Below are 19,503 nucleotides of genomic sequence, written 5' to 3' on the forward strand. Positions count from 1 at the left end.
CCGACCAATGGGTGTGTTGATGCTAAACGAACGGGGCTGGAAGGGCACTGGCGCTGATGCGAATTCTTGGGCATGGCTATAGAGCCAGCCACGGACAGACGAGGTGCTTCGATCCATCTAGACTCCGAAAGACTCTGTAGCTTGATGCATGAGCATGAGCAGGGGGGACATTAAAGTCTTACTTATTCAATCTTGCTCTGATTAACCCTACTTAACGCCATGCCATGATATATATGCATATATACAACTCAGTGTCCCTCCTCGTTGTTGATCGTCATCGCCCCTGGTATTACAATCCGTTCATTACCTATTTATCAAGCAGCCAAAAACGTCAAAATTTTTCAAACTGTCTTTGCCCCATATCATTTCTCAATCCGTCTTTAACAGCTCTATCTTCTTTGCCTTTTCTCCACCTGCTGAGTCGAGAACGAGCAGAACTTGTCCTTGATCGCAACAACCTCGTACGTACCCTCCTGGCTCGCCTTGACCACCTTGCTGTGTTCATACGATACATCGTGCCTTGTTTCGAGGACAACACTGCGTTGGCCCTTCTTGGCGTTGGAGCTGCGTGTGTAGGTGAACTCGAAGGGTGGCGTGCCCCAGAACTCAAATAGAATATCCACTTCGTTGCCTTCGTGTATGTCTACGCGGGATTGTTTACCACGGCTGATCTGAACACTCGGCAGCGGGTGGATAGTCTTGGGGATGTTTACCGCAGCACGACACTCGCTGGCCTTGTCCGAGATGCTAGTGATGACGAAATCACCAGGCTTCTCCGCAATACGGCGGAAGTTGGTCGTTGTCGACTTAGCATTCCACCGGCCGTTGAAGTCGTATGAGATGTCGAACGGAGGTGTGCCAGATAGAGTATATGCAATACGCTCGCCAACGCAATAGTCGCGTCGAGCATCGAGAGGATAGATGGATGGAGCCTCGTAGAGGTGGATTTGCACTGAGGGCCCGCCAATCTCGTACTTGCGCTGGCAGCCTCGAGCGTCTCTAACAGTACGAATGCGTACCTGCTGGGCTCCAAGACGGAGATGCTGACGAGGGATCCTGATGCCATACGTGTTTGAGTCGATCGACGGAATTCGATACGTCTCGGCGGGCGAGCCAGCTTGATGCTTGATCTCAACCTCGACATAAAAGGGAGCAACTCCCGTAAGCTTGATCGGGATCTTGTCCTCGTGCTCCTGCTCTTCCATGCAATACTTAAACGACTGACCTGGCTTTGTAAACCCGGCAGCAGGTTTGGCATTGACGCGCTGCGTAACAGTAAGAGGACTGAAGTTCTTATCGCTATTGTAGAGATTATCGGCAAGAGCAGAGAACTTGTAGGTGTAGTCGCCAGCCTTGGTCGTATCCATAGAAATGGCTGCCTTGGCGAGGGCGGCGTCGAAATCCTTTCGCGTGAATGCCTTTGCGCCTTGGAATGACTTGTGGGTAACCTCATATTCGACATGATAAGGGGGTGATCCTGTAACTAGTCAGCGAGACTCTCGGGTCAAATGCTGCCGACTGCTTACCTTTGAGATTGACTTCGAAGCCGTCAATGTCTCCTTCACAGATGTCTTGCTTGACCAAGGTGTTGCCGTCTGAAGTGATACTGGGAGACTCCACAATCGAGATCTCTGGCCTAGGGAACCAGCCCACCTCGAATTGGGATGCTGTTGGCACGACAGATCCAGGGCACTGGCTATCTCGCACATCCACCAATTCGTAGACACCCTGTGACTTAACAAGCAGGTTGTCGTTGGCGTTGTTGGCGCGCTTGGTCAACACTTCGCCATTACCGTTGAGGTTCCTGTAGCTGATCTCGAACGGAGGTTCTCCCTCAAGGCGGAGGGGCAGTCGTAGGTGAGTATCTTCTACCGCCATGATCTTCTGCTTATGTTCGACAAATCCAAAGGCGGCTCTTGGTTGCTGGCGTCGTACAGCAATCTTGACTTGGTCCTGAAGGAAAGTTTTACAACCTCGCTTATCCTGGACACTGCTCAACGCAAGAATATACTCTCCTCCCTTACGGAGGGTGTTGGTCTTGATCCTGAAGCTATTCTCTTGAACACCGGTGACTCGCTCAGACTTGCGTTTACCATCATGAACAATCTCCCATTCCAGATTGAAGGGAGCCTCACCGTAAAGGAGGACATCGAGTTCAACTTCCGAGTCAAGACAAGCATTGATAACACCGGTGGTACTTGCGATTTTGGCCGAGGCGGCAGGCTTCACAACCTGTTCCAGGACCTTGTCCTCGCCGGTGAGAGGCAGATTGTCATAAACAGCATCATCAATGGACTTGAAGATGTATTTGTGGTGGCCTGCCATCTTGGGCACCAATTCCAGCTGAGATCGCAGACCAGAGACACGGTGGGATTGCTTCTCAATATGCCCGTCACTGGTAACGATGTCGTACCGAACAACAAATGGCGGTGTTCCGACGAGATCCAGGTCCACCCGCAGTCCAATGGAGTTACCTGCACATTTGTCGGGGATCTCCTCCGATCGAATTGAGAGCGACGGCTCCAATGGATTCAGGAGAAGGCATGAAGACGGCTCTTTAACTTCGCCCTTGCAAGATCCGCTTGATACGGTCTTTAGAGTGTAGAGACCCGGCTCCGACACGAATGGCTTATCCAGTGCGTTCTTGGCGTTGTAGTTTCCAATTGAGACCTGGTCTCCATGCTCACCACTGTTGGTGAGTGAGTTGATGGGTGAGAACTCCCACGTGACCTCGTGGGATGTATCGTCTTTCGAACCGGCCAGAGAGAAGTCTACAGGAAGTCTGACGGAACGGCCCTTGGCAACCTTGAAGGGATTACGCAAGTCGCAACCATTCATACTCGCTCTAGGTCGCTCTTTGACTTTGAAGCCGTATTTGAGACCCTTTGAACGGGCCTTTTCATCCTCTTCCAAGTCGGCGTATTTGACAATATTGTCGAAGGCATCGCGCACCTCATCGATCGAGTACTCCCACTCTCCAGCAGAAGTCATAGACTCGTTAAGACCAACAGTCACCTTGGAAGGCCGCACCCAAGATATATCATCCTGGCTCTCCAGAACAAGACTGGAAGAAGCCGTCAGAAGAGGTGATGAGAATCCATCAGGCTGGAGACTCTGGAAGTGGAAGCTGTGATCTTTGCCATTGATCGTACGGCTGTACACAATCTTGAGAGGAGGAGTACCGTAGACGTCGAGGGAGAGATCAGAAAGCTCCTGGATACAGCGCTGAGGATCTGAAGACGCTCGAATTCTAGCTTGAGGACAAGGCACTACATATGTGTCCCTGGTGGCGCGCTGAACTTCTAGCTTGTACTCGTCCAAAATCCGTCCAAGTCGATAGACACCCGGCTTCTTAACCGGATAGTCCCACTGGAACCCGGACGTAGTCTGATCGGCGGTATGTTCTCGAATTTGCTTGGCTACCTTGTTGACCTCCCGGTTCGAAATCTTGATTGTTTCTTCCTTGTTCGTTTCGAGATCAATGCGAACCAATTCAATTTCAGCAGGGATCGTGGCATTAAAGTAGATAGGCAGAGATGCGACATTCTTGGGCTTTGCGCCCAAGCAGAAGGGGGCTGCTTCCGGGTTGAGGATTGCAGAACCTTCAGGCAAGATGTTGATAATCTGTTTTCCCATGATGAGGGAATGGTTGTTGAGAATGGTCGAAACTTTGACATTATGCTCGGAAACTGATAATTCACGATCGTAAAGAACTTTGAAAAAGCCGAGTAGCCACGAATGCAGTGGGATCTACATGTGGGTTAGTGTTGCTGTTCAGCATTGATTGTAATGATGGCCGAGAGCTTACAGGAATGTTAAACATGAGCATCCAATTGAATGCCATCTGTACCATGAAGATTCCGGTAACAACAGACTGGGAGAGCTCAAGCCAAGGTATCCTCAATTCTGGTACACCAAATAGGAAGACAAAGTCGATAAAGATCCATTTCAGGAAGAGGAGCCAGGAATAGTCGCCATCTTCAACCACCTGAAGCCAGTCGTAGAACTTCCAAGCCCACAACAAGACGTAGACGCCAAACGCATAAAGACGTTGTTGGGGAGCATCGAGAACGGTCAGAGGAATGACAGGTTGGCTGACAGCGCCCTGGGGCTGCGTCTTCTCGGGTGCAAGAGGGAGAGAAGGCGACCTCGCTGAAGAACCCCTCCCGTATGACGGTGAGCCTGCTGAGCTAGGAGTCTGTGAATTGTTGTGTCGTCGAGCAGCGGTAGCTGGGGTAGCTGGGAACCCAGACCGCAGGCGGGGAGTCGATGTGCTCATGGCATTCGCATTACGGAGAAATAGACGCGCCTAAAGGAGAAACAAATAATTAGAAGAACCGAGTCGCAGCCTGTGGATGCCGGGGCGACTGGTTATTGCGCGTTGTGAAGTGCAAGATTGGAGGTTGGTTGTCGCAGTTAATGTTTTGATGCTAAAAGTGAATGTACCTAGTTTTCACGGGTGGATGATGGAAATTCCTTTGGACTCCATGCGTCACGTCCACTCTGGCTGGACTGAGGTGGACGCGACTGGCCCCTGCAAATTGGAGCTACAGTGGATACAGTGGAGGCCAGTTGGCGCCTAAGCTTCAGTACCTAGGTACCTAGGTATTCTGTAGGTGGCTTTGCAAACGTTTTCGGACATTGATGATCAGATTGGATGTTGCCAGAGAGAAAGGTTGATAAACGATGGTTTACAAAGAGGCGTTTTCTTCTATTACGACAATCAACCGTCTTCCGCCGTTACTTGTATCCATGTATCGATATGTTCATGCATGATAAGTGATTGGCTGGTAGCTATGGTTTTGAGCTAACGATGCAGGTAAACTGAATGCTTATTGGCTACAACATGAAGCTGTCCTCTGCTGTCTTTATGCTCATTATCAACTTCAACTTCATCCTCATGCAGCATATAACAGCTTCTTTTTGAAGCGTGCGATGAAATAATAGCTCAACAGAGAAAAGTCTGCTAGCTCATAGGTATATACTTACCCGACGTCTGGGGACTTTCCTCTGTAGAGACAAGTTATCAATACTCTAATGTGCTTCATATGTAGACACACCACCCTCTCCGTTGCTAAGCACTGCATACCGTCATCAGAGTGCTTTAGAGGCGAATAGCTGCCAATGATGATAGCCTGAGCTTTTATTCTTTCACACACGCACAAGGTGAGGTCTACAAGTCCCCCCTTTCTTGTGTAAGGTACCTATTTGTAAGGGTTCCTTAGGTACTTAGGTATGGATTGGATTGGAAGTTTGCATGCACTGCTTTATTGTTCTGGCAGGTAGTTTAAATCGTCCAGCGCACAAACATCAAAAAGACATCCAAGTCTCAACATAAAGCCTACATGTCAACCAAACTACCGCAAAATAACCAAATATCTCTCTTTCTTATTAGTTTCACTTGGGACGGGCAATCTTATCTTGATAATCTCAAGATCTTCCTCTCCTCCCCCTCCTTCTCCTTCGTCTGCATTCTCTCCTCCCTCACCGTCGATAAATGTTCCACCATGAAAAACAAGCTGCAAGCTAACGACAATTCTCAGGGCGAAAAGTCTCTTGAAGACACGCCCTTTGTGCGTCGTTCTACTCGTCTGGCTTCCAAGCCTCCTCAGCAAACCACTACAGAAGCCACAATGAGTGGTCCCAGGAGAAACCCGAAGCGCAAGGCCAGCGAGGCGACAAACGAGTTGAACCATCGCCTAGATTCTGAACAACTTCTTGATGAAGCCTTAGCTCCTCTGTCACTAAAGGATGTCGAAGAGTGGGAAGGGTGGGTAGAGCTTGAGTCAGAACCAGCCTTCTTCAACATCATTCTTCGAGACTTGGGAGTTTGCAATGTTAAAGCGCAGGAGATCTTCACCATTGACCAAGATTCACTCACATTTCTACCGTAAGACTACATCAAGCAATTGCTTATATCACAGCATATACTAACATCTCTCAGACAGCCGGTATACGGGTTGATCTTTCTGTTTCAGTATCTACCTGGTTTCGAGGAGGAGAGCGAGGAACAAGATGCAACAGGTGTGTGGTTTGCGAATCAGGTAGGTCGCATAAAACCTTTGGAATATCGTTTCTGACCATGAAAAGACCACAAGCAATGCATGTGCGACTGTGGCCATGCTAAACATTGTTATGAACGCCGAAGGAATCGACCTTGGTGAAAAGCTCCGAGCCTTCAAGGAGTCTACCAGGGATCTCAATACTGCTCTGCGAGGTCATCAAATCAGCAAAAATAACTTCATACGCACGATACACAATTCTTTCACACGCCGTATGGACCATCTCAGCGCTGATCTATGTCTGGAGAACGAAGCGTCAGACGCAAAAACCAGCACGAGTAAGAGGCGCACAGTGGGAAAGAAAGGGAAGAAGGCACCTCCACGAAAAAAGAAGTCCAATACAGAGTACGGATATCATTTTATTGCATATGTTCCCGCGGGTGGTTATGTGTGGGAGTTAGATGGGCTCCAGTATAAGCCTCGTAGGCTGGGTAAGCTCTCTGCAACTGTTCCATGCAAGTATTCTATGGGCTTGGCTAATTCTGTCCATCAGATCACGTTCCCGATACTGGTGATTGGACAAGTGTGGCAAGACCACAGATTCAAGGCCGAATGCTTCAATATGAAGAGAGTCAGCTCTCCTTCAACCTTCTAGCTCTGTGTCAGAGCCCGCTCACTGCCTACTCCCAAACTATTGCCCAGGCCGCTGCATCTCTCCGGTACCTACACGAGAACACCGAATCTCTTCCCGCATTCAAGGACCTCATCTCTGCCGAGGAAGCTCCCTTGGACATTGAAGACGACTCGCGACTGTCCGATTTTAACCTCACCAAAGCAGATATCATAAAGACACACGTTCTAGACACTCTACAGGAAAAGCTTAAGCGACCGAGTTTCGACACTCAGAGTGCTTACGAGCTTCACCAAGAGCTTGTGGTCGACGTCAAAGCTGCCATGGGCGAATACCGCTCAGAATTGATGGCTATCTCCGATAACGAGCAGCGAGTAAAAGGCCGAAAAAAGGACTACGGACCTGCCCTACACAAGTGGATGAAAAAGCTTGCCGAGAAGGGTGTTTTGGAAGAAGTAATCAAGGCGACATGATATGATTCAAAGTTGTATTGGAGTCACAAAGAGCTTAGAGTGCTTAGAACATACGTAGTACCTGAAGAGTCTGCTTACTCATGCTATTGAAACCAATTATATTGAAGCAATACTCTGCACACCTTTTCGCTGCATAAACCACCTGTATCGTGAACCATGATCTTCTCTAAGGAGATACTACTCGCCGTCCATCGTAATAAAGCTTGCCGAACACCATGCATGCATTTCGAAGAGTAAAAATCGTGATAACCAACATAAAAGAAATGATTCTCAACACCCTTTAATCGTCCGGGTACTGCTCCGTAAGGTTGGACACAAAGGTGCAAGTCTCAGCATCAAATCTCTTGAAGAACTTCCCAGCCTGGGGAAACAAAGATTCCGGGACCTCTCTCGGATCCTGAATCAACACAATATTGTCTTCTGCAACAACATGCCGCTCAGGGCCTATTGTGCGTCTATAGGTGTACGTCAGCTTGTAAATGAGAACTAGAGATGTTTAGAAGACTTACAGGCATGTGTAAAATGTTTGGTTTCGGGGACGCACCCGGTTAGGTAATTCTGTATCGCTGTTATCGTCCAGCGTCTCGTCAATAGCCACGGTGTGTGGCACGGGCAAACGCCTCGTACCCTGGTCGGTCCACCCATTAACAGCACCGATCCAGCCATATCGTCGGTGTCTAAAGACCTGCCCAATCTTGTAGAGCACATTTTGGGTCCTCGCGCTATCCCTGCGAAACACCGGCGGTGAAACGTCATCAAACTCATCCACAAGATCTAAGACCTCATGAGGATCTTCCCACCTACGGGGATTGTTCCTCATGAATCTCTCACGAAAGGGGCCAAAGCGATCGTACAAAGGGAATATGTACTTCTCAACGAGCCAGGCATCTACGTGCCAGCTCTTTGCAAATCGGTTAAGGAAAGGTTCCAAAACCTCGTCCCATTCGAAGGAGTCGACCGGTGTAAGAAGAAGAGACGCCCAGAGTGCGGAGTAGAGGGAGGCCTCGATATTGGCTGGATCGTTGCCGGTGATGAGTCTAGTAAGTTCGGGGTCAGCCTGCTCGTGGGCGCCAATTACCCTGGCAGCGGTGGCTCTGATATTGCGCGCTGTCCGCATGGCAATGGCGACAGGGTTCACGGGAGACAAGAAGGTATCGGTGCTCGACTGCCAGCCAAAACGGGACAGCAAAGCCTGTAAATCAGCCAGAGGGATCTCCTCACTCGAGCCATAGGGATCTAAGTACATCCTCTCTGGAGGTGCATTGTCCTCCGTAACAGGGTTGCTGTCTAGAGTCTTTCCTTTTTCTGCAAGCACTATAGCATGTACATGAGTTGGAAATGCACAGCATTGTGCTTCGACGCCCAAACGCTGAGCGAGACAGCAAAAGATGGCGCTCGAGATGATAGGAATCGAGTCGTGATCTTCATGGCGCAGAGCTTGGCCGATGAGACAATTTCTGAGGTTTCGATAGCTTGTCTCAGGATTCCGCAAACCTGTGAGGTTATTCATTCGCAGCCATCGATTTAATTCCAGTGCCTTTTGTCGCGTTGACATTTCACCAATGTCTGGTTGAGTCTCGAGAAACTCGGCCGCCAGATTATCAAGAATACCGCTAATCTTGACGCAGTGTTAACCGAGGGAACCCTGGTCATACGAGGAGTACTTACATCGTCCAGATCTCCGGGCTGGTCGTGCAGAACGAATAAATCGAATGCCCCAAGAGCGCGCTCAAGGCTGAGGCTCTGTGGTTGGCCATTGTGAGTCGAGGTCGCAAGTTGAATGTTGTACCACTCATCAATGGCGATAGATCTGTGGATACTATCCAGCAAGGATTGACTGTAATATCTAAAAGTTCTGGATAAGTATTCGAATGGAAGATTAGCGACGAGGTTGCTCACCGTCGAGCCAAGACATCTTCGGTATTCTCGTCTGCTTTGCACTGCTCTAGGAGAAAATCTTTGGCGTCATAACCAAGTTGGCAAACTTTTTCATATCGCTTTAGGCGGCCAACTTTGGTTACAAGGATCTCGCCCAAGAGACGTTTAAGCTGTTCATTGCGGAACTTCCGCAAGATGAATAATTTCTTCCACGGTGTATCAGACGCCCTACCCTTTAGACAGCGCTGCAGGTTGTGCTCGGGATGCCAGAATCTAAAATTGCTTCGGCAATGATATTTCCACAGAAGCGGTTCATTAGCCAGATGCCTTAGGCGATGTGAGACAAGTTGGAAATTAGAGAGGTTGTCTTCTGGGGGGATATAATAGAGCAAATGTTGAATTATCTCGTCTGGCACTTGGGAAAAGAACATGGCGGGCCTCTCGATGAGGCAGGCAGTCGATAATAGAAAGAATTGTGATGCGGTGTGTGGTGTGTGGTGTGTGGTGTAAGTGGTGAGTTCAGGTTGGAGGTTGGCCGATTGTTGAATAAGATAGTCAGTCAGTCACTGTATGGATGTGAGATCTTTTTCTGATCGGGCTGTCGCTGTGAATCCGTTGTTCCGCCGTGTCACTGGAGTCTGCCGATCAACCTAATTCAACATGTCATGCTTTCTCCCCTCTCAGTGCTCATCAACCTATCGCCTCATTCTTTCAGGCGATGTTATCATCGTTAGGCAGGCCTGGGGTACCTAAGTAAGGGTGAAGAATATTAGCGGGGTTATGACCGTAGTGAGCAATGCTGAGTCATGCAAGCTTTCAATATGATTGGGCACCATCGAACGACCGCAATTGGCTGCGATTTGTTTTGACTCTAGGCCGGAAATGGATACCAAAGTAAACAAAAACGCGCGTGGTAATAGTGTCTGGTCTTTCTTGCCCGACTTACAGCGGTAAGATAGCGCGCTACAATTCGACGCTACCTTACCTACACATCTTTACGACTTCTTTATCACGATTTCTTCTCTCATCACTAACATCAGGCACACACACAGATAGACGCCCTTCGCAAGACTTGATTGCTCTAGATTGCAGAGCATTTTACACTGTTTACATAACATGCATTGCGTCTCTAATACACGGCATTTCTAAACTTTATACCGCCCACGCAACGACCGCCATCATGCCCGACTTTGGCGGCGGCGCGCTCGACACCCCGCGAACAAACATTGGGGATGCGACCTACCTTGGACAGCCCGACTTTGCCGATATAACACAAGAAGCATCCTTTCAGTCACCCCCAAAAGAGGGCAATCTCCTACAACAACTCCGCAATGGCCGCTCTAATGGCATCAATCTTCGCACCCCGCGCCAGAGAGGGCCCTTGGCCGACCGCAGAAACCTACCTCCCAGCGTTGGAGGTGCCGAATTCACACCCTTACTTAAGTCAGCAACAAGAAATAGCGTGCGACGCTTCGGCAAAGAAAATGGCACCGCAGTACCGAACACACCCGCATTAGACAAGATCGACGAAGGTGACCTGACTCCCGTCCCCCGCGGCGACACGTCCATCTACCTAGGGTCGCGTAATCAGTCTTATATGGAGTACACCATTCCCGAGGTCGATACCAGTAGCGCTGCCTCAACCCCGTTGGCCGTTCCCCGAAGGAGAGGCGGTGATAAGGGACCCCTCCAGGATGGTAATCAGCTTTCGCTAAGAGAGCAGGAGAATGTGATTGATAGGATCGAGAAGGAGAATTTTGGACTGAAGCTCAAGATTCATTTCCTAGAAGAGGCGCTTCGAAAGGCTGGGCCTGGCTTTAGCGAAGCGGCCCTCAAGGAGAACACTGAGCTTAAGGTCGACAAAGTTACAATGCAAAGAGAACTGCACCGGTACAAAAAACACTTGACAACTGCAGAGAAGGACTTGGAGAGCTATCGACAGCAAATGCTAGAAGTACAGGAGAAGGCTAAGCGGAAATACGCCAACCAGAGTTCCCAGGCCGATGTTGAGAAGCTGCAGCGCATATTAGAAGATCGCGAAGCAGATATCGAAAACCTCCAGCAACAGTTACAACAACAGAAAGGGAACAGCGACCAGGTCGAAAAGTTGCAGGATGATATCGGTGACCTCGAGGCTGACATTCGGGAGAAGGATCAGCAACTTACGGAGCGTGAAGACGAGCTCGAGGACCTGAAGGAGCAAATGGAAGCCCTCAGAGATGCTGTATCAGAGGCGGAAGAGAAAACCAAGGACGCTCAACGAAAAATGTTAGCATTAGAGGAGAAGGCCCAGCACAACGATGAGCTAGATGATGCCAAAGACACCATCCAGGACCTCGAGCACAACATTCGCCGTCTCGAGGAGCAAGTTGAGGATGCGAAAGCCAAGATGGAGGACGCTGTAGCCGAGAAAGAGCGGGCCGAGCACGATCTTGAAGAGCTTCAGGATGATATGGCCAACAAGTCAGTGGTGACAAAGGGACTTTCTCGTCAGATCGAAGAGAAGTTTTCTCGGCTGCAAGAGGAATTGGATCAAGCTGGCCAAGATTATGCTACTCTAGAGAAGGAGCATCACAAGGTAACACAGGAAAACGACTCCCTGCAGTCTACCGTTAAGGAGCTCAAGAAGAACCATGAAAAGTTCGATTGCGAACGGAATTCTCTATCAACCAGAATCGAGCAGCTTGAGGCCGACCTTCAAGCTCGAACTGACGAAAAGAACGTCCTTCAAAACCGACACGATGCACTCGCAACTGAGTCCAGGTCCCTCCAGAAGGATGTCCAGAAGCTAGAAAAGGAAGTCCAAGATCTTGAGGATGGTCTAACGGAAGAGAGAGAGCATGCGCTAGAAATTGAAAGGGATATCCGTGGCCAATACAAAGCGGAGATGGATCGCCTCAACGACGAAATTTCGGATCTTCAGGCAGAAATCCGCGAAAAAGACAACCTTTATGATAACGACAGCGAGAAATGGGAAACCGAGAAGCAAAATCTTGAATCAGAACGAAATCGGGCCGAAGAAAAGGCAGCAGGTTTACAGAGAACCATTGATCGCCTCAGGGAAGCTGAAGGCACACTCTCGGATAAGGAGTCAAAGTTACAAGCAGTTATTCAAAGCGAGAATGAACGACACAGGAGCGAAGAAGGAATCCTCTCACGACAGATTGAGGACCTTCAGGATGCCCTTGAAACTCGACAGACGTTATTGACAAATCTGCGCAATGAACTTTCCACTGTTCGTGACGAGTTACGACAGACACAGATCGAGCACCAGACACAAGTCCGAAGAGTGGCTGCATTAGAGGATGAGGTGGATGTTCTGCAAACAACACTGGATGAAGAACAAAACGCCGGACGCTATGAGGCCGAGGCTGCTAAGCGAGAGTGCGAGGATTTGAGAGAACAGCTCAAGTCTCTACGACAACGCACCAATTCATCCCAAGCAGCATCAACGCAAGTCCTCAACAAGGAGATTGACGATCTCAGGGAACAACTTCGAGAGGCACGCAAAAGGGCAGATCTCCACGAAGGTGCCAGTCTCGAGGTGGAAGACCTGAAAGAACAGCTAAAGGCTCTTCGTCAACGAGCTGACTCGTCTGATGCTGCCAGTCAGGAGATTGATGACCTCAAAGAGCAGCTCCGAGCTTTGCGGCAGCGTGCCAATGCATCAGAGGCTGCGAATATTGAGGTTGAGAATCTCAAGGAGCAGTTGAGGGTGATGCGCCAGAAGGCCGGTTCATCAGAAGCCGCTCAGTTTGAGATTGATGACCTCAAGGAAGAGCTTAAGACATGGCGTCAACGAGCCGAGGCAGCCCAGGCCGCTATTGCGACTTCAGAGCAAGATGCTCAACAGTCGACGGAATCGATGACACGATTGAAGTGGCAGCTTTCGGACGCAAACTCCCAATTGGACAAGCTCTCCAAGGAAAAGCAGTCTCTTCAAGACCAAGTTGCCAAGATCACTGCTGAACTCCATTCTGTCAGCTCCTCTCTGGCTGAAGTCAAGGCAGAGCGGGATGAACTTGATGGGGAACTTCGCCGAACGAAATTCTACGACAATGAAACACTTCGCGTTGATCAAGAGAGACTTGACCTCCGCACGGCCAAACTCAAACTTGACAATGAAGTACGACGCCTCAGAGATGAGAACAAGGCTCTCATTGAGCAGCGTGATGCGATCGAAAAGACGCTAGAGGATGAAATCGAGAAAGCTGCCGAGGAGGAAGAACGTCTGGGGCAGGAGATTCTTCAGCTGCAGGCCAAGCTACGACAATCGTCCTCAACAGACAGCCATGATATCGCTGCTGCTCGGCGCACGATTCGTGAGCTTGAGCGTCGTATCGAGGATTATGAAGCCCAGCTGAATACTCGCCAAATACCTAACAACTTCGAGGGTAGTAGCGAGCTATCTATGATCCGCAAAGACCTCACTACAGCTCGTCAAAAGGAACTAGAGTTCCTGCAGAAAGAATCTGCCCACCGTGATGTCGTCAAGGGTCTGAAGCGACAAATTGCCGACCTCGAGCGTCAAGTTCATGAGACTGAAGTCTCTCGCCTCATTGTGTCTCCAAAGTCTTCAACCAGCGATTCTGGTCGCAAGTCGGAGGTCACGGAGCTCAGAAGCCAACTGTCCGCAGCTCAGAAGTCAATACAGGATCTCAGATCCAAGAACCGTGATGCCGAGCGCAGAGCGATGCAATTGTCTCAGGACTTCCAGCGCCAATTGAACGATCTCGAGGATCAGAAGATAGTACTCGAAGAGGTTCTCGAGGAGGCAAGAGCGCAAGCCGAGGAGACAGCAGCACAGCATGAGCGTGCTCTTCGTCGCATGAAGCATCAACTAGATAAGGCAGAGCTCGAGCGCAACGCCTTGGCCACAGTGCAGCCTGACCTTAGCAAACGCGACCGCCAACTGAGGAAGAACAAGGCTGAGATGGAGAACCTAGAGCATGATGTCCTTCAGCAACAGGAACTCATCGAGGGCCTTGCCGCCTCCGAAGCTTCTCTTCGGCGCAAGCTAGAGCGAGCACGCAGCGAGCGGGCAGCTTTCCGTATGAGCGCGGAGAAGTTACAGAAGGATCTTGAGCGCATCAAGGCCACAGCAGTTGCCGCTAGAAACGGAGCTTCTGACCGACGAAGCGCTGTTGATCGCAAGGCTCTGGATACCACCATCGAAGGAGCTGACCAGGCTCTCGAGACAGTAATCAGGGCAGCTGAGAGCGCCGACGAGCGTCACAGGAAGGAGTTGCGAGGCATGGTGATGCAGATGGAGTGGATGCAGGCCCGTTTCCAGCGTGAGGCCTCTCTTCGGGCTGATGCCGCGTACGCGAAGAAGTTCCTCCAGCTGCAACTCGATGTTGCCAATGCATGGTAAGTTCTCTTTGTCTCGTCTGTGACTCGATTCATACTGACAACTGCACAGCAACAAAGCTCAATTGCGTGAGCTTGAAGACATTCGCACAAATCTCCTTGGCAACAAAAAGGCTCTCTCTCTACCCAGCCACACAACAGCTACCACCTCCAACACAAAACCTACTCTCAAGGCCTTCCTTGTCATGGCGCGCTTCATCGCTCGTGCTCGCTTGTCTGCCAACAACTGGGCCAAGCAAGAAGTTGTGCGTCGCAAACTTGTTGTTGCAACTGAGGAGCAGCGCAAGGTGAAGCGATCGAGGCAACTAAAGGTTGTGAGAGCTGAAGCATAAGGAAACAAAGCATGTCTTTACCCGGAGTCTGGGTATATGTAAGCTGGCAGGACCACCGACAGAACGAACATAGCATTGCATGAGCGAGAGCGTATGGTTTACAGGGCTTGTATGGCTGGTCTGAATCATTGTCAATTTGGTTATTAGCAGGGTTATTACGGATACCTAAGTCATGTTTCTACATAGGGTGGTTTTCGGCGTTGAGAAATGGAATTTGGCGATCGAAGCAGCAGTATGTTTGTTACGTCACAAAGAGGCTAGGCGCTATGAGCATCAAATCAAGAGTATTTTGATTTAACCATACTTCTCACAATACGCTTTATGTTTGAGTTCTTCGACACAGCTAGTCATCAAGACATCAGAGGCCAACTACCAAATCTTTCAGACAGCCTCCCATTGCAATACTATCCAATAGTACTATGATACTCGTTTTGAGAAAAAGCCACCCCCCATTCCGCCCAGCTTCCACCTCTTTACGTGTCTTCTAACACAAACGCAGCCGGTTTTTCAGTAGATTCGGGGTATTCCAACTCCAAGTTCGAGGTACGGCGGTCATGGCTTATATACATTACATGACGAATAGTAGATTTGTGTCTGTGCTTGTTAGTGTCTGGCTTTCGAGGTCAGGGATAGTTAGTTCGACTTACCCAGAGGGTGACTACATGACAGCTGAGGCTTCTGGGTGTATCGTGTGGCGAGCTCGTCACGGATGCTGTTCAGAAGCTGAACGTAACTCTGCTGAGGACTCTTCTTGAGGGCAGTGACAAAGGCCCAAGACATGGCACCGGTAGCCTGAGAGGCGATAGTTGCATCGGCACTGTAGAATATGTTAGCGAATGACTTTAGCCATGCTGTGTCGTGTAGGAGCAAAGGCAAAATCTCCACCGATCCAACGCAGCTCGTCGCCCCAAATGCGCAAATATAGACTCTTTAAGAGACCATATCTGGCATCTGGAGCAGGCTCGGAAGATAGTTATTCAAGTTAGATACAACAAATTGTTAAAGCCAAAAACGCCTTGCGCCATGCTAACAAGCCCAGTTGAGAAACCTGTCCCAATAACAAAAAATGAAGAAGTGAAAGCCAAATAATCAAGCTGGGATCATCTGGTAACAAGGGTAATACTGAGGAAATAGGGGTACCCACGAAGTCTGATCGTCTTTGCTGCCGGACCACATGATAACGTCGGCTGGAGAGGTCTTTGTTCTCAAGTTGCGTTCGCGAACCTCGTCGCCATTGGCAGCCTTCTTGATAAAGCCGAAGATATTGCTGGCCACGCCCCCAAGATCGCCCTGGCTGTACGAGGAGATGACACCAAGCAGACCTTGTCCTGCTTCCTTGGCCAGGTTGGGCTCCTTGAGAATGCCTTGCGTGGAGTAAATGTACGGCAGATCGAGGGCGGTGCCAGAGTGACACGAATCGAAGATTGCTGTCAGGCGAACACCGGCTTGTAGGGGGCGAACCATGATGCGGTGCATCTCGTCATCGGTGATATGGCCAGTCTGTCTGAAATCAACCGGGTAAATGACTTCGTCGTAGCCGTCGTCTTCGTCGCCATCAAGATCCTTTGTTTGTCCACCATGACCTGCGACTGTTAGTATAGGTCTCGGAGCTTGGGGGTGCTCGGGGTCCCAAAGCACAGTTCGTACCTGAGTAATGAAAGAATAAAGAATCATTGGGTCGAGCATCTTTCACTAGCCAGTGCATAGCTCGAAGAATGTTTTGTTTGGTTGGCTGGCTCATGGGGTTTTGCTGATCATCGGTAAGGATCACCATATCCTCACGCTTGTAGCCAAAGTGCTCAGAAAGATAAGCAGTCATGTTACGGACATCGTTGATGCAGCCTCGGAGTTGACCGCGCTGGTTGAAGTAGTTGATTCCAATGAGAAGGGCTTTTCTCCTGCCGGTGCAGTTCGAGTATCTGAAGTTGTAGCTATTGGGAGCGCCATGACCGAATTGCTGGGGTGCTGTAGGAGGAGGAGCAGGGCCACCTGGTTAGAGTTAGCTGGTACTGCACAAGTCGGTCGAGAGCGCATTGTCTGTAACGTACCACCAGGTCGCGAGCCGTAATTAGGCTGAGGGGGTCCTTGTTGGTAGTGACCACCGTACTGCTGTTGTTGAGGGGGAGGCCCTGAGTAGTACTGCTGTTGGGGAGGCTGTTGTTGGTAACCAAACGGCGGCTGCGGAGAAGGCTGGCCTTGCGGGTAGCCACCGCCGTACGAAGGTTGGGGTCTATAGAAGTGAAGAGATTGTTAGTTATGAACTCCATGATGACGAATGGTTCATTGGGCAATAGCATTAGCGATCGCCGGGCGCATGGGAAATGCGGGGGACGTGTATCAAATGATGTTCGTGTTTTTGGGGGGGAGTCGTACGGGTAATAATTGCCCTGAGGCTGCTGATGGTATTGGGGTTGCGGCGGGCCGTAGCGGCCAGAATTGTAACCCGGATATCCCGACATGACGGGGCGGTTTTGGTGTTCTTTGGAGTTGAAGTTGTTAGGTAGAGCAGCGACTCAGTATATCGGTCGTATCTGGACTTTGCTGATGCTGTTGGAGAGAAGATGTCGAGTCGGGTCGGTCGAGAGAAATGCAGGTAAGAAAAGATGAAGAAGAAAGCAAGCCTGGCTGGGCTGGGCCTGGGAAACTCGGGCTCGGCGCCAAGACAGGTCAGACAGGATAGCGCATGTAAAAATGTACCTAGTTCTGGGGCGAAGCTGGGCGCGATGACGATGTACTGTAGTAAAAGCGCGTGGGACGGTCAAGTGCTCAAGAGTATGGGCCAATGTTGCTGATTGATGCTGTGCTGATGAATGCTGATGGGATGGATGCTCACGCGGGGCAAGAAAAAGAGGCGAGAAGAAGGCGTTCGTTCTTGACGCTCGTTCGCTCGAGTACTCGACTTTGATTGATTGATTGATTTGATCTAAGGGTTCTCTAAAGGCCGGGGGTCGGGACTGGATGGTTCTTTGATAGGATTGGTTCCAAGCTGAAAGCAGCGTACCTTAGGTAGCTGTGCACGGGGCGTTTGGTCTATGGAAGCTGAAGGCGGGGGAAGAGGAAGAGAAGAGCTGAGGAGAAGGGAAGATGTCGGTCGATATGCTCCTGTCTGATATTGGATGGCGGGAGACGAGATGATACAAACCAGCCTCGACAGGAAAGAAGGGGAATAAAAATCGTAGATGAGAGCAGCAAGAAAAGCAATGAGAGAGGTTCAAGGTCAAGGTCAAGGTCTGGCAAGCTTGAGATAGTCTTGGACAGGGGGGGGAGGGCGTGTAGAGGGTGTAGAGATATTGGATGATGGATGATTGATCATACAGCGGCCGACCAGGGCAATTTGATGGTTGATTTCTGTCTGTGGTTGATGTTTTAGACAATCGCGGCAGTTGCGCCTATAATGGGTATTTCGCCTGTGAGTCTGAGACGATTGATCGATCGATCAATGGTTGTTGCTGAGAAATGCCGTGTTTAAGGGACCCAGCTCGACTGGAACTTTCTGGGGGTAACTTCGCAGGGCTCGTGATGTGGGGGGGGGGGGGATAGGTAGGACCCTTCAATAGTGCAACCAGTGCTGTACCTTGGGGTCTTGAATTGGATTGGACCTGAAGCCGACTGAGGACAAGCAGCATTAACAGTCGAGGGGATATAGCATCTTCTTAAATCATATATTCAAAGTCTTAGAATAGATTTTTCTAGCTTTAGTGTAACTCGACTAATGGATGTCTATGTATTTGTCTTTGAAGCTATTGCTTGCTCTCATGTCCTGTGATGCAACTCTTGTTGTCTTGACAGCTCGGTAATGGAGGCTCAGCGCCAGAATAGGCCCAAAGGGGAAACATGGCCGACAATGGAAATCGCTGTGTTAGCTCAACGACCACTACGGAGATGTTCGACTGCGCTACAGCACGAGACGCGTCCGACTTGGCAATATTTCACATCACACCGTCTCTATTTGGGAAAATCCTCCTTAACACTCCCTTTTACCTTTCTCTATCTGTTCTCTTTAGACTGCCTATCTCAGAACTATTACTCTGTTCGGCCACGTCGTCGTCATTGATAGTTATTCGAATTACCTACCTACCTATCCAAGTACCCGACTCTTCAGGCTGTGCTTCTACAGGGATCTCGTACTCATACTTACACTAACTACAGTGCTGCCAGCTGCCTAGTTTCCGACCCGACTGACTGGGCCCCGGCCCCAAATTGCCGAATCTCTGGGTTCTGGCCTTGTGATGCCCTGTTTGTCGTCTCATCGGACATCAGCCAAGTCCCTCGTTACGTGTCGTGGTGTTTCTTGGCCCATGTAATAGTTCATGACTGACTATTTTGTCCTATCCGTTACTTGATCTGAGATATCAGCCACTGTAATTCAAAGCTTGCGGCTCTTTTGCTTTTGTCGGTTCGCCAGATCTATATGACGTCTTATCTGTTGGTGGCATAGCATTCTTCATGGTCGAGACTTACGCCATGTGTGAAATGAAATACCCTTCGATCACTGGACCCAGCGGCCAATCTGCGACATATCTCCGTTAACGTGGCTTTGAGTCTCCATCAAAACCAAAAACGTTTTCGCTGCGACGTTTCAAATGTCACCTCGGGGAACCACAGGCGGGACAAGACGCGGTATGTGATATCGGACAAAACACCATATTCATAACGAGTCGCGAAAAACGTGGTCAAGTTCAGGGTAGAACGTGTGTCTAACAATGATCGACGCCCCCCATGTTCACCTGTCAATCACCCTAAGATTGAGTTCCTAGGCGCGCTGAATCTGTAATCTTGCGCGTTAGCCAATTGATGTCTCGAGAGGCCAAAGGCTT

The 19,503-nt window shown here is 49.8% G+C and overlaps 5 protein-coding genes across 12 annotated transcripts; 2 read left to right on the forward strand and 3 right to left on the reverse strand.

Moving 5' to 3' along the window:
• Window positions 1-132: 132 nt before the first annotated feature.
• On the reverse strand, window positions 133-4,466 carry FVEG_05037 (hypothetical protein). The gene is made up of 3 exons (XM_018893041.1): window positions 3,809-4,466; window positions 1,527-3,750; window positions 133-1,477 (listed from the first exon to the last, which is right to left on the reverse strand). The coding sequence occupies exons 1-3, from the start codon at window positions 4,277-4,279 to the stop codon at window positions 390-392; spliced, it is 3,783 nt and encodes a 1,260-aa protein (XP_018749848.1). The 5' UTR covers window positions 4,280-4,466; the 3' UTR covers window positions 133-389.
• Window positions 4,467-4,890: 424 nt separating this feature from the next.
• FVEG_05038 (hypothetical protein) lies at window positions 4,891-7,224 on the forward strand. 2 transcript variants are annotated; one of them, XM_018893043.1, is made up of 6 exons: window positions 4,891-4,977; window positions 5,055-5,166; window positions 5,544-5,890; window positions 5,945-6,044; window positions 6,091-6,493; window positions 6,556-7,224. In XM_018893043.1, exons 3-6 carry the CDS (start codon window positions 5,634-5,636, stop codon window positions 7,104-7,106), a joined length of 1,311 nt encoding a protein of 436 aa, XP_018749850.1. In that variant the 5' UTR covers window positions 4,891-4,977; window positions 5,055-5,166; window positions 5,544-5,633; the 3' UTR covers window positions 7,107-7,224. The 2 variants fall into 2 exon arrangements, with proteins under 2 accessions (XP_018749850.1, XP_018749849.1); XM_018893042.1 differs by having other exon boundaries at window positions 5,055-5,890.
• Window positions 7,110-9,725, reverse strand: FVEG_05039 (hypothetical protein). 4 transcript variants are annotated; one of them, XM_018893045.1, is made up of 5 exons: window positions 9,006-9,718; window positions 8,775-8,952; window positions 7,734-8,724; window positions 7,616-7,664; window positions 7,132-7,561 (listed from the first exon to the last, which is right to left on the reverse strand). In XM_018893045.1, exons 1-5 carry the CDS (start codon window positions 9,413-9,415, stop codon window positions 7,387-7,389), a joined length of 1,803 nt encoding a protein of 600 aa, XP_018749852.1. In that variant the 5' UTR covers window positions 9,416-9,718; the 3' UTR covers window positions 7,132-7,386. The 4 variants fall into 4 exon arrangements, with proteins under 4 accessions (XP_018749851.1, XP_018749852.1, XP_018749853.1 ...); XM_018893047.1 differs by having other exon boundaries at window positions 7,188-7,561; window positions 7,616-7,672; window positions 9,006-9,716; XM_018893044.1 differs by having other exon boundaries at window positions 7,110-7,561; window positions 7,616-8,724; window positions 9,006-9,725.
• Window positions 9,726-9,952: 227 nt separating this feature from the next.
• Window positions 9,953-15,096, forward strand: FVEG_05040 (hypothetical protein). Its single transcript, XM_018893048.1, has 2 exons — window positions 9,953-14,354; window positions 14,407-15,096. Exons 1-2 carry the CDS (start codon window positions 10,165-10,167, stop codon window positions 14,684-14,686), a joined length of 4,470 nt encoding a protein of 1,489 aa, XP_018749855.1. The 5' UTR covers window positions 9,953-10,164; the 3' UTR covers window positions 14,687-15,096.
• FVEG_05041 (metacaspase-1) lies at window positions 14,857-19,351 on the reverse strand. Of its 4 annotated transcripts, XM_018893050.1 has the most exons (7): window positions 19,148-19,351; window positions 17,060-19,030; window positions 16,735-16,916; window positions 16,334-16,675; window positions 15,831-16,269; window positions 15,334-15,503; window positions 14,857-15,280 (listed from the first exon to the last, which is right to left on the reverse strand). In XM_018893050.1, the coding sequence occupies exons 2-7, from the start codon at window positions 17,143-17,145 to the stop codon at window positions 15,255-15,257; spliced, it is 1,245 nt and encodes a 414-aa protein (XP_018749857.1). In that variant the 5' UTR covers window positions 17,146-19,030; window positions 19,148-19,351; the 3' UTR covers window positions 14,857-15,254. The 4 variants fall into 4 exon arrangements, with proteins under 4 accessions (XP_018749857.1, XP_018749856.1, XP_018749859.1 ...); XM_018893049.1 differs by having other exon boundaries at window positions 17,060-19,342; XM_018893052.1 differs by lacking the exons at window positions 14,857-15,280; window positions 15,334-15,503 and having other exon boundaries at window positions 15,504-16,269; window positions 17,060-19,024; window positions 19,148-19,342.
• Window positions 19,352-19,503: the final 152 nt, after the last annotated feature.

Source organism: Fusarium verticillioides, chromosome 4 (assembly GCF_000149555.1).
Source record: "Fusarium verticillioides 7600 chromosome 4, whole genome shotgun sequence".
Lineage (NCBI taxonomy): Eukaryota > Fungi > Ascomycota > Sordariomycetes > Hypocreales > Nectriaceae > Fusarium > Fusarium verticillioides.

Excerpts from the sequence above, each read along its gene's own strand:
- FVEG_05037 (XM_018893041.1), bottom strand. The coding sequence starts at position 4,279 with ATGAGCACATCGACTCCCCGCCTGCGGTCTGGGTTCCCAGCTACCCCA. Across the intron at positions 3,751-3,808 it reads TGCTCATGTTTAACATTCCT|ATCCCACTGCATTCGTGGCT; the intron begins GTAAGCTCTCGG and ends ACCCACATGTAG. Across the intron at positions 1,478-1,526 it reads CTTCGAAGTCAATCTCAAAG|GATCACCCCCTTATCATGTC; the intron begins GTAAGCAGTCGG and ends GACTAGTTACAG.
- FVEG_05038 (XM_018893042.1), top strand. The coding sequence starts at position 5,346 with ATGTCAACCAAACTACCGCAAAATAACCAAATATCTCTCTTTCTTATT. Across the intron at positions 5,891-5,944 it reads GATTCACTCACATTTCTACC|ACAGCCGGTATACGGGTTGA; the intron begins GTAAGACTACAT and ends AACATCTCTCAG. Across the intron at positions 6,045-6,090 it reads GTGTGTGGTTTGCGAATCAG|ACCACAAGCAATGCATGTGC; the intron begins GTAGGTCGCATA and ends GACCATGAAAAG.
- FVEG_05039 (XM_018893044.1), bottom strand. The coding sequence starts at position 9,415 with ATGTTCTTTTCCCAAGTGCCAGACGAGATAATTCAACATTTGCTCTAT. Across the intron at positions 8,953-9,005 it reads GAAGATGTCTTGGCTCGACG|ATATTACAGTCAATCCTTGC; the intron begins GTGAGCAACCTC and ends CAGAACTTTTAG. Across the intron at positions 8,725-8,774 it reads AGCCCGGAGATCTGGACGAT|ATTAGCGGTATTCTTGATAA; the intron begins GTAAGTACTCCT and ends CACTGCGTCAAG.
- FVEG_05040 (XM_018893048.1), top strand. The coding sequence starts at position 10,165 with ATGCCCGACTTTGGCGGCGGCGCGCTCGACACCCCGCGAACAAACATT. Across the intron at positions 14,355-14,406 it reads CTCGATGTTGCCAATGCATG|CAACAAAGCTCAATTGCGTG; the intron begins GTAAGTTCTCTT and ends ACAACTGCACAG.
- FVEG_05041 (XM_018893050.1), bottom strand. The coding sequence starts at position 17,145 with ATGTCGGGATATCCGGGTTACAATTCTGGCCGCTACGGCCCGCCGCAA. Across the intron at positions 16,917-17,059 it reads CCTCAGGGCAATTATTACCC|ACCCCAACCTTCGTACGGCG; the intron begins GTACGACTCCCC and ends TCACTTCTATAG. Across the intron at positions 16,676-16,734 it reads TTACGGCTCGCGACCTGGTG|GTGGCCCTGCTCCTCCTCCT; the intron begins GTACGTTACAGA and ends AACTCTAACCAG.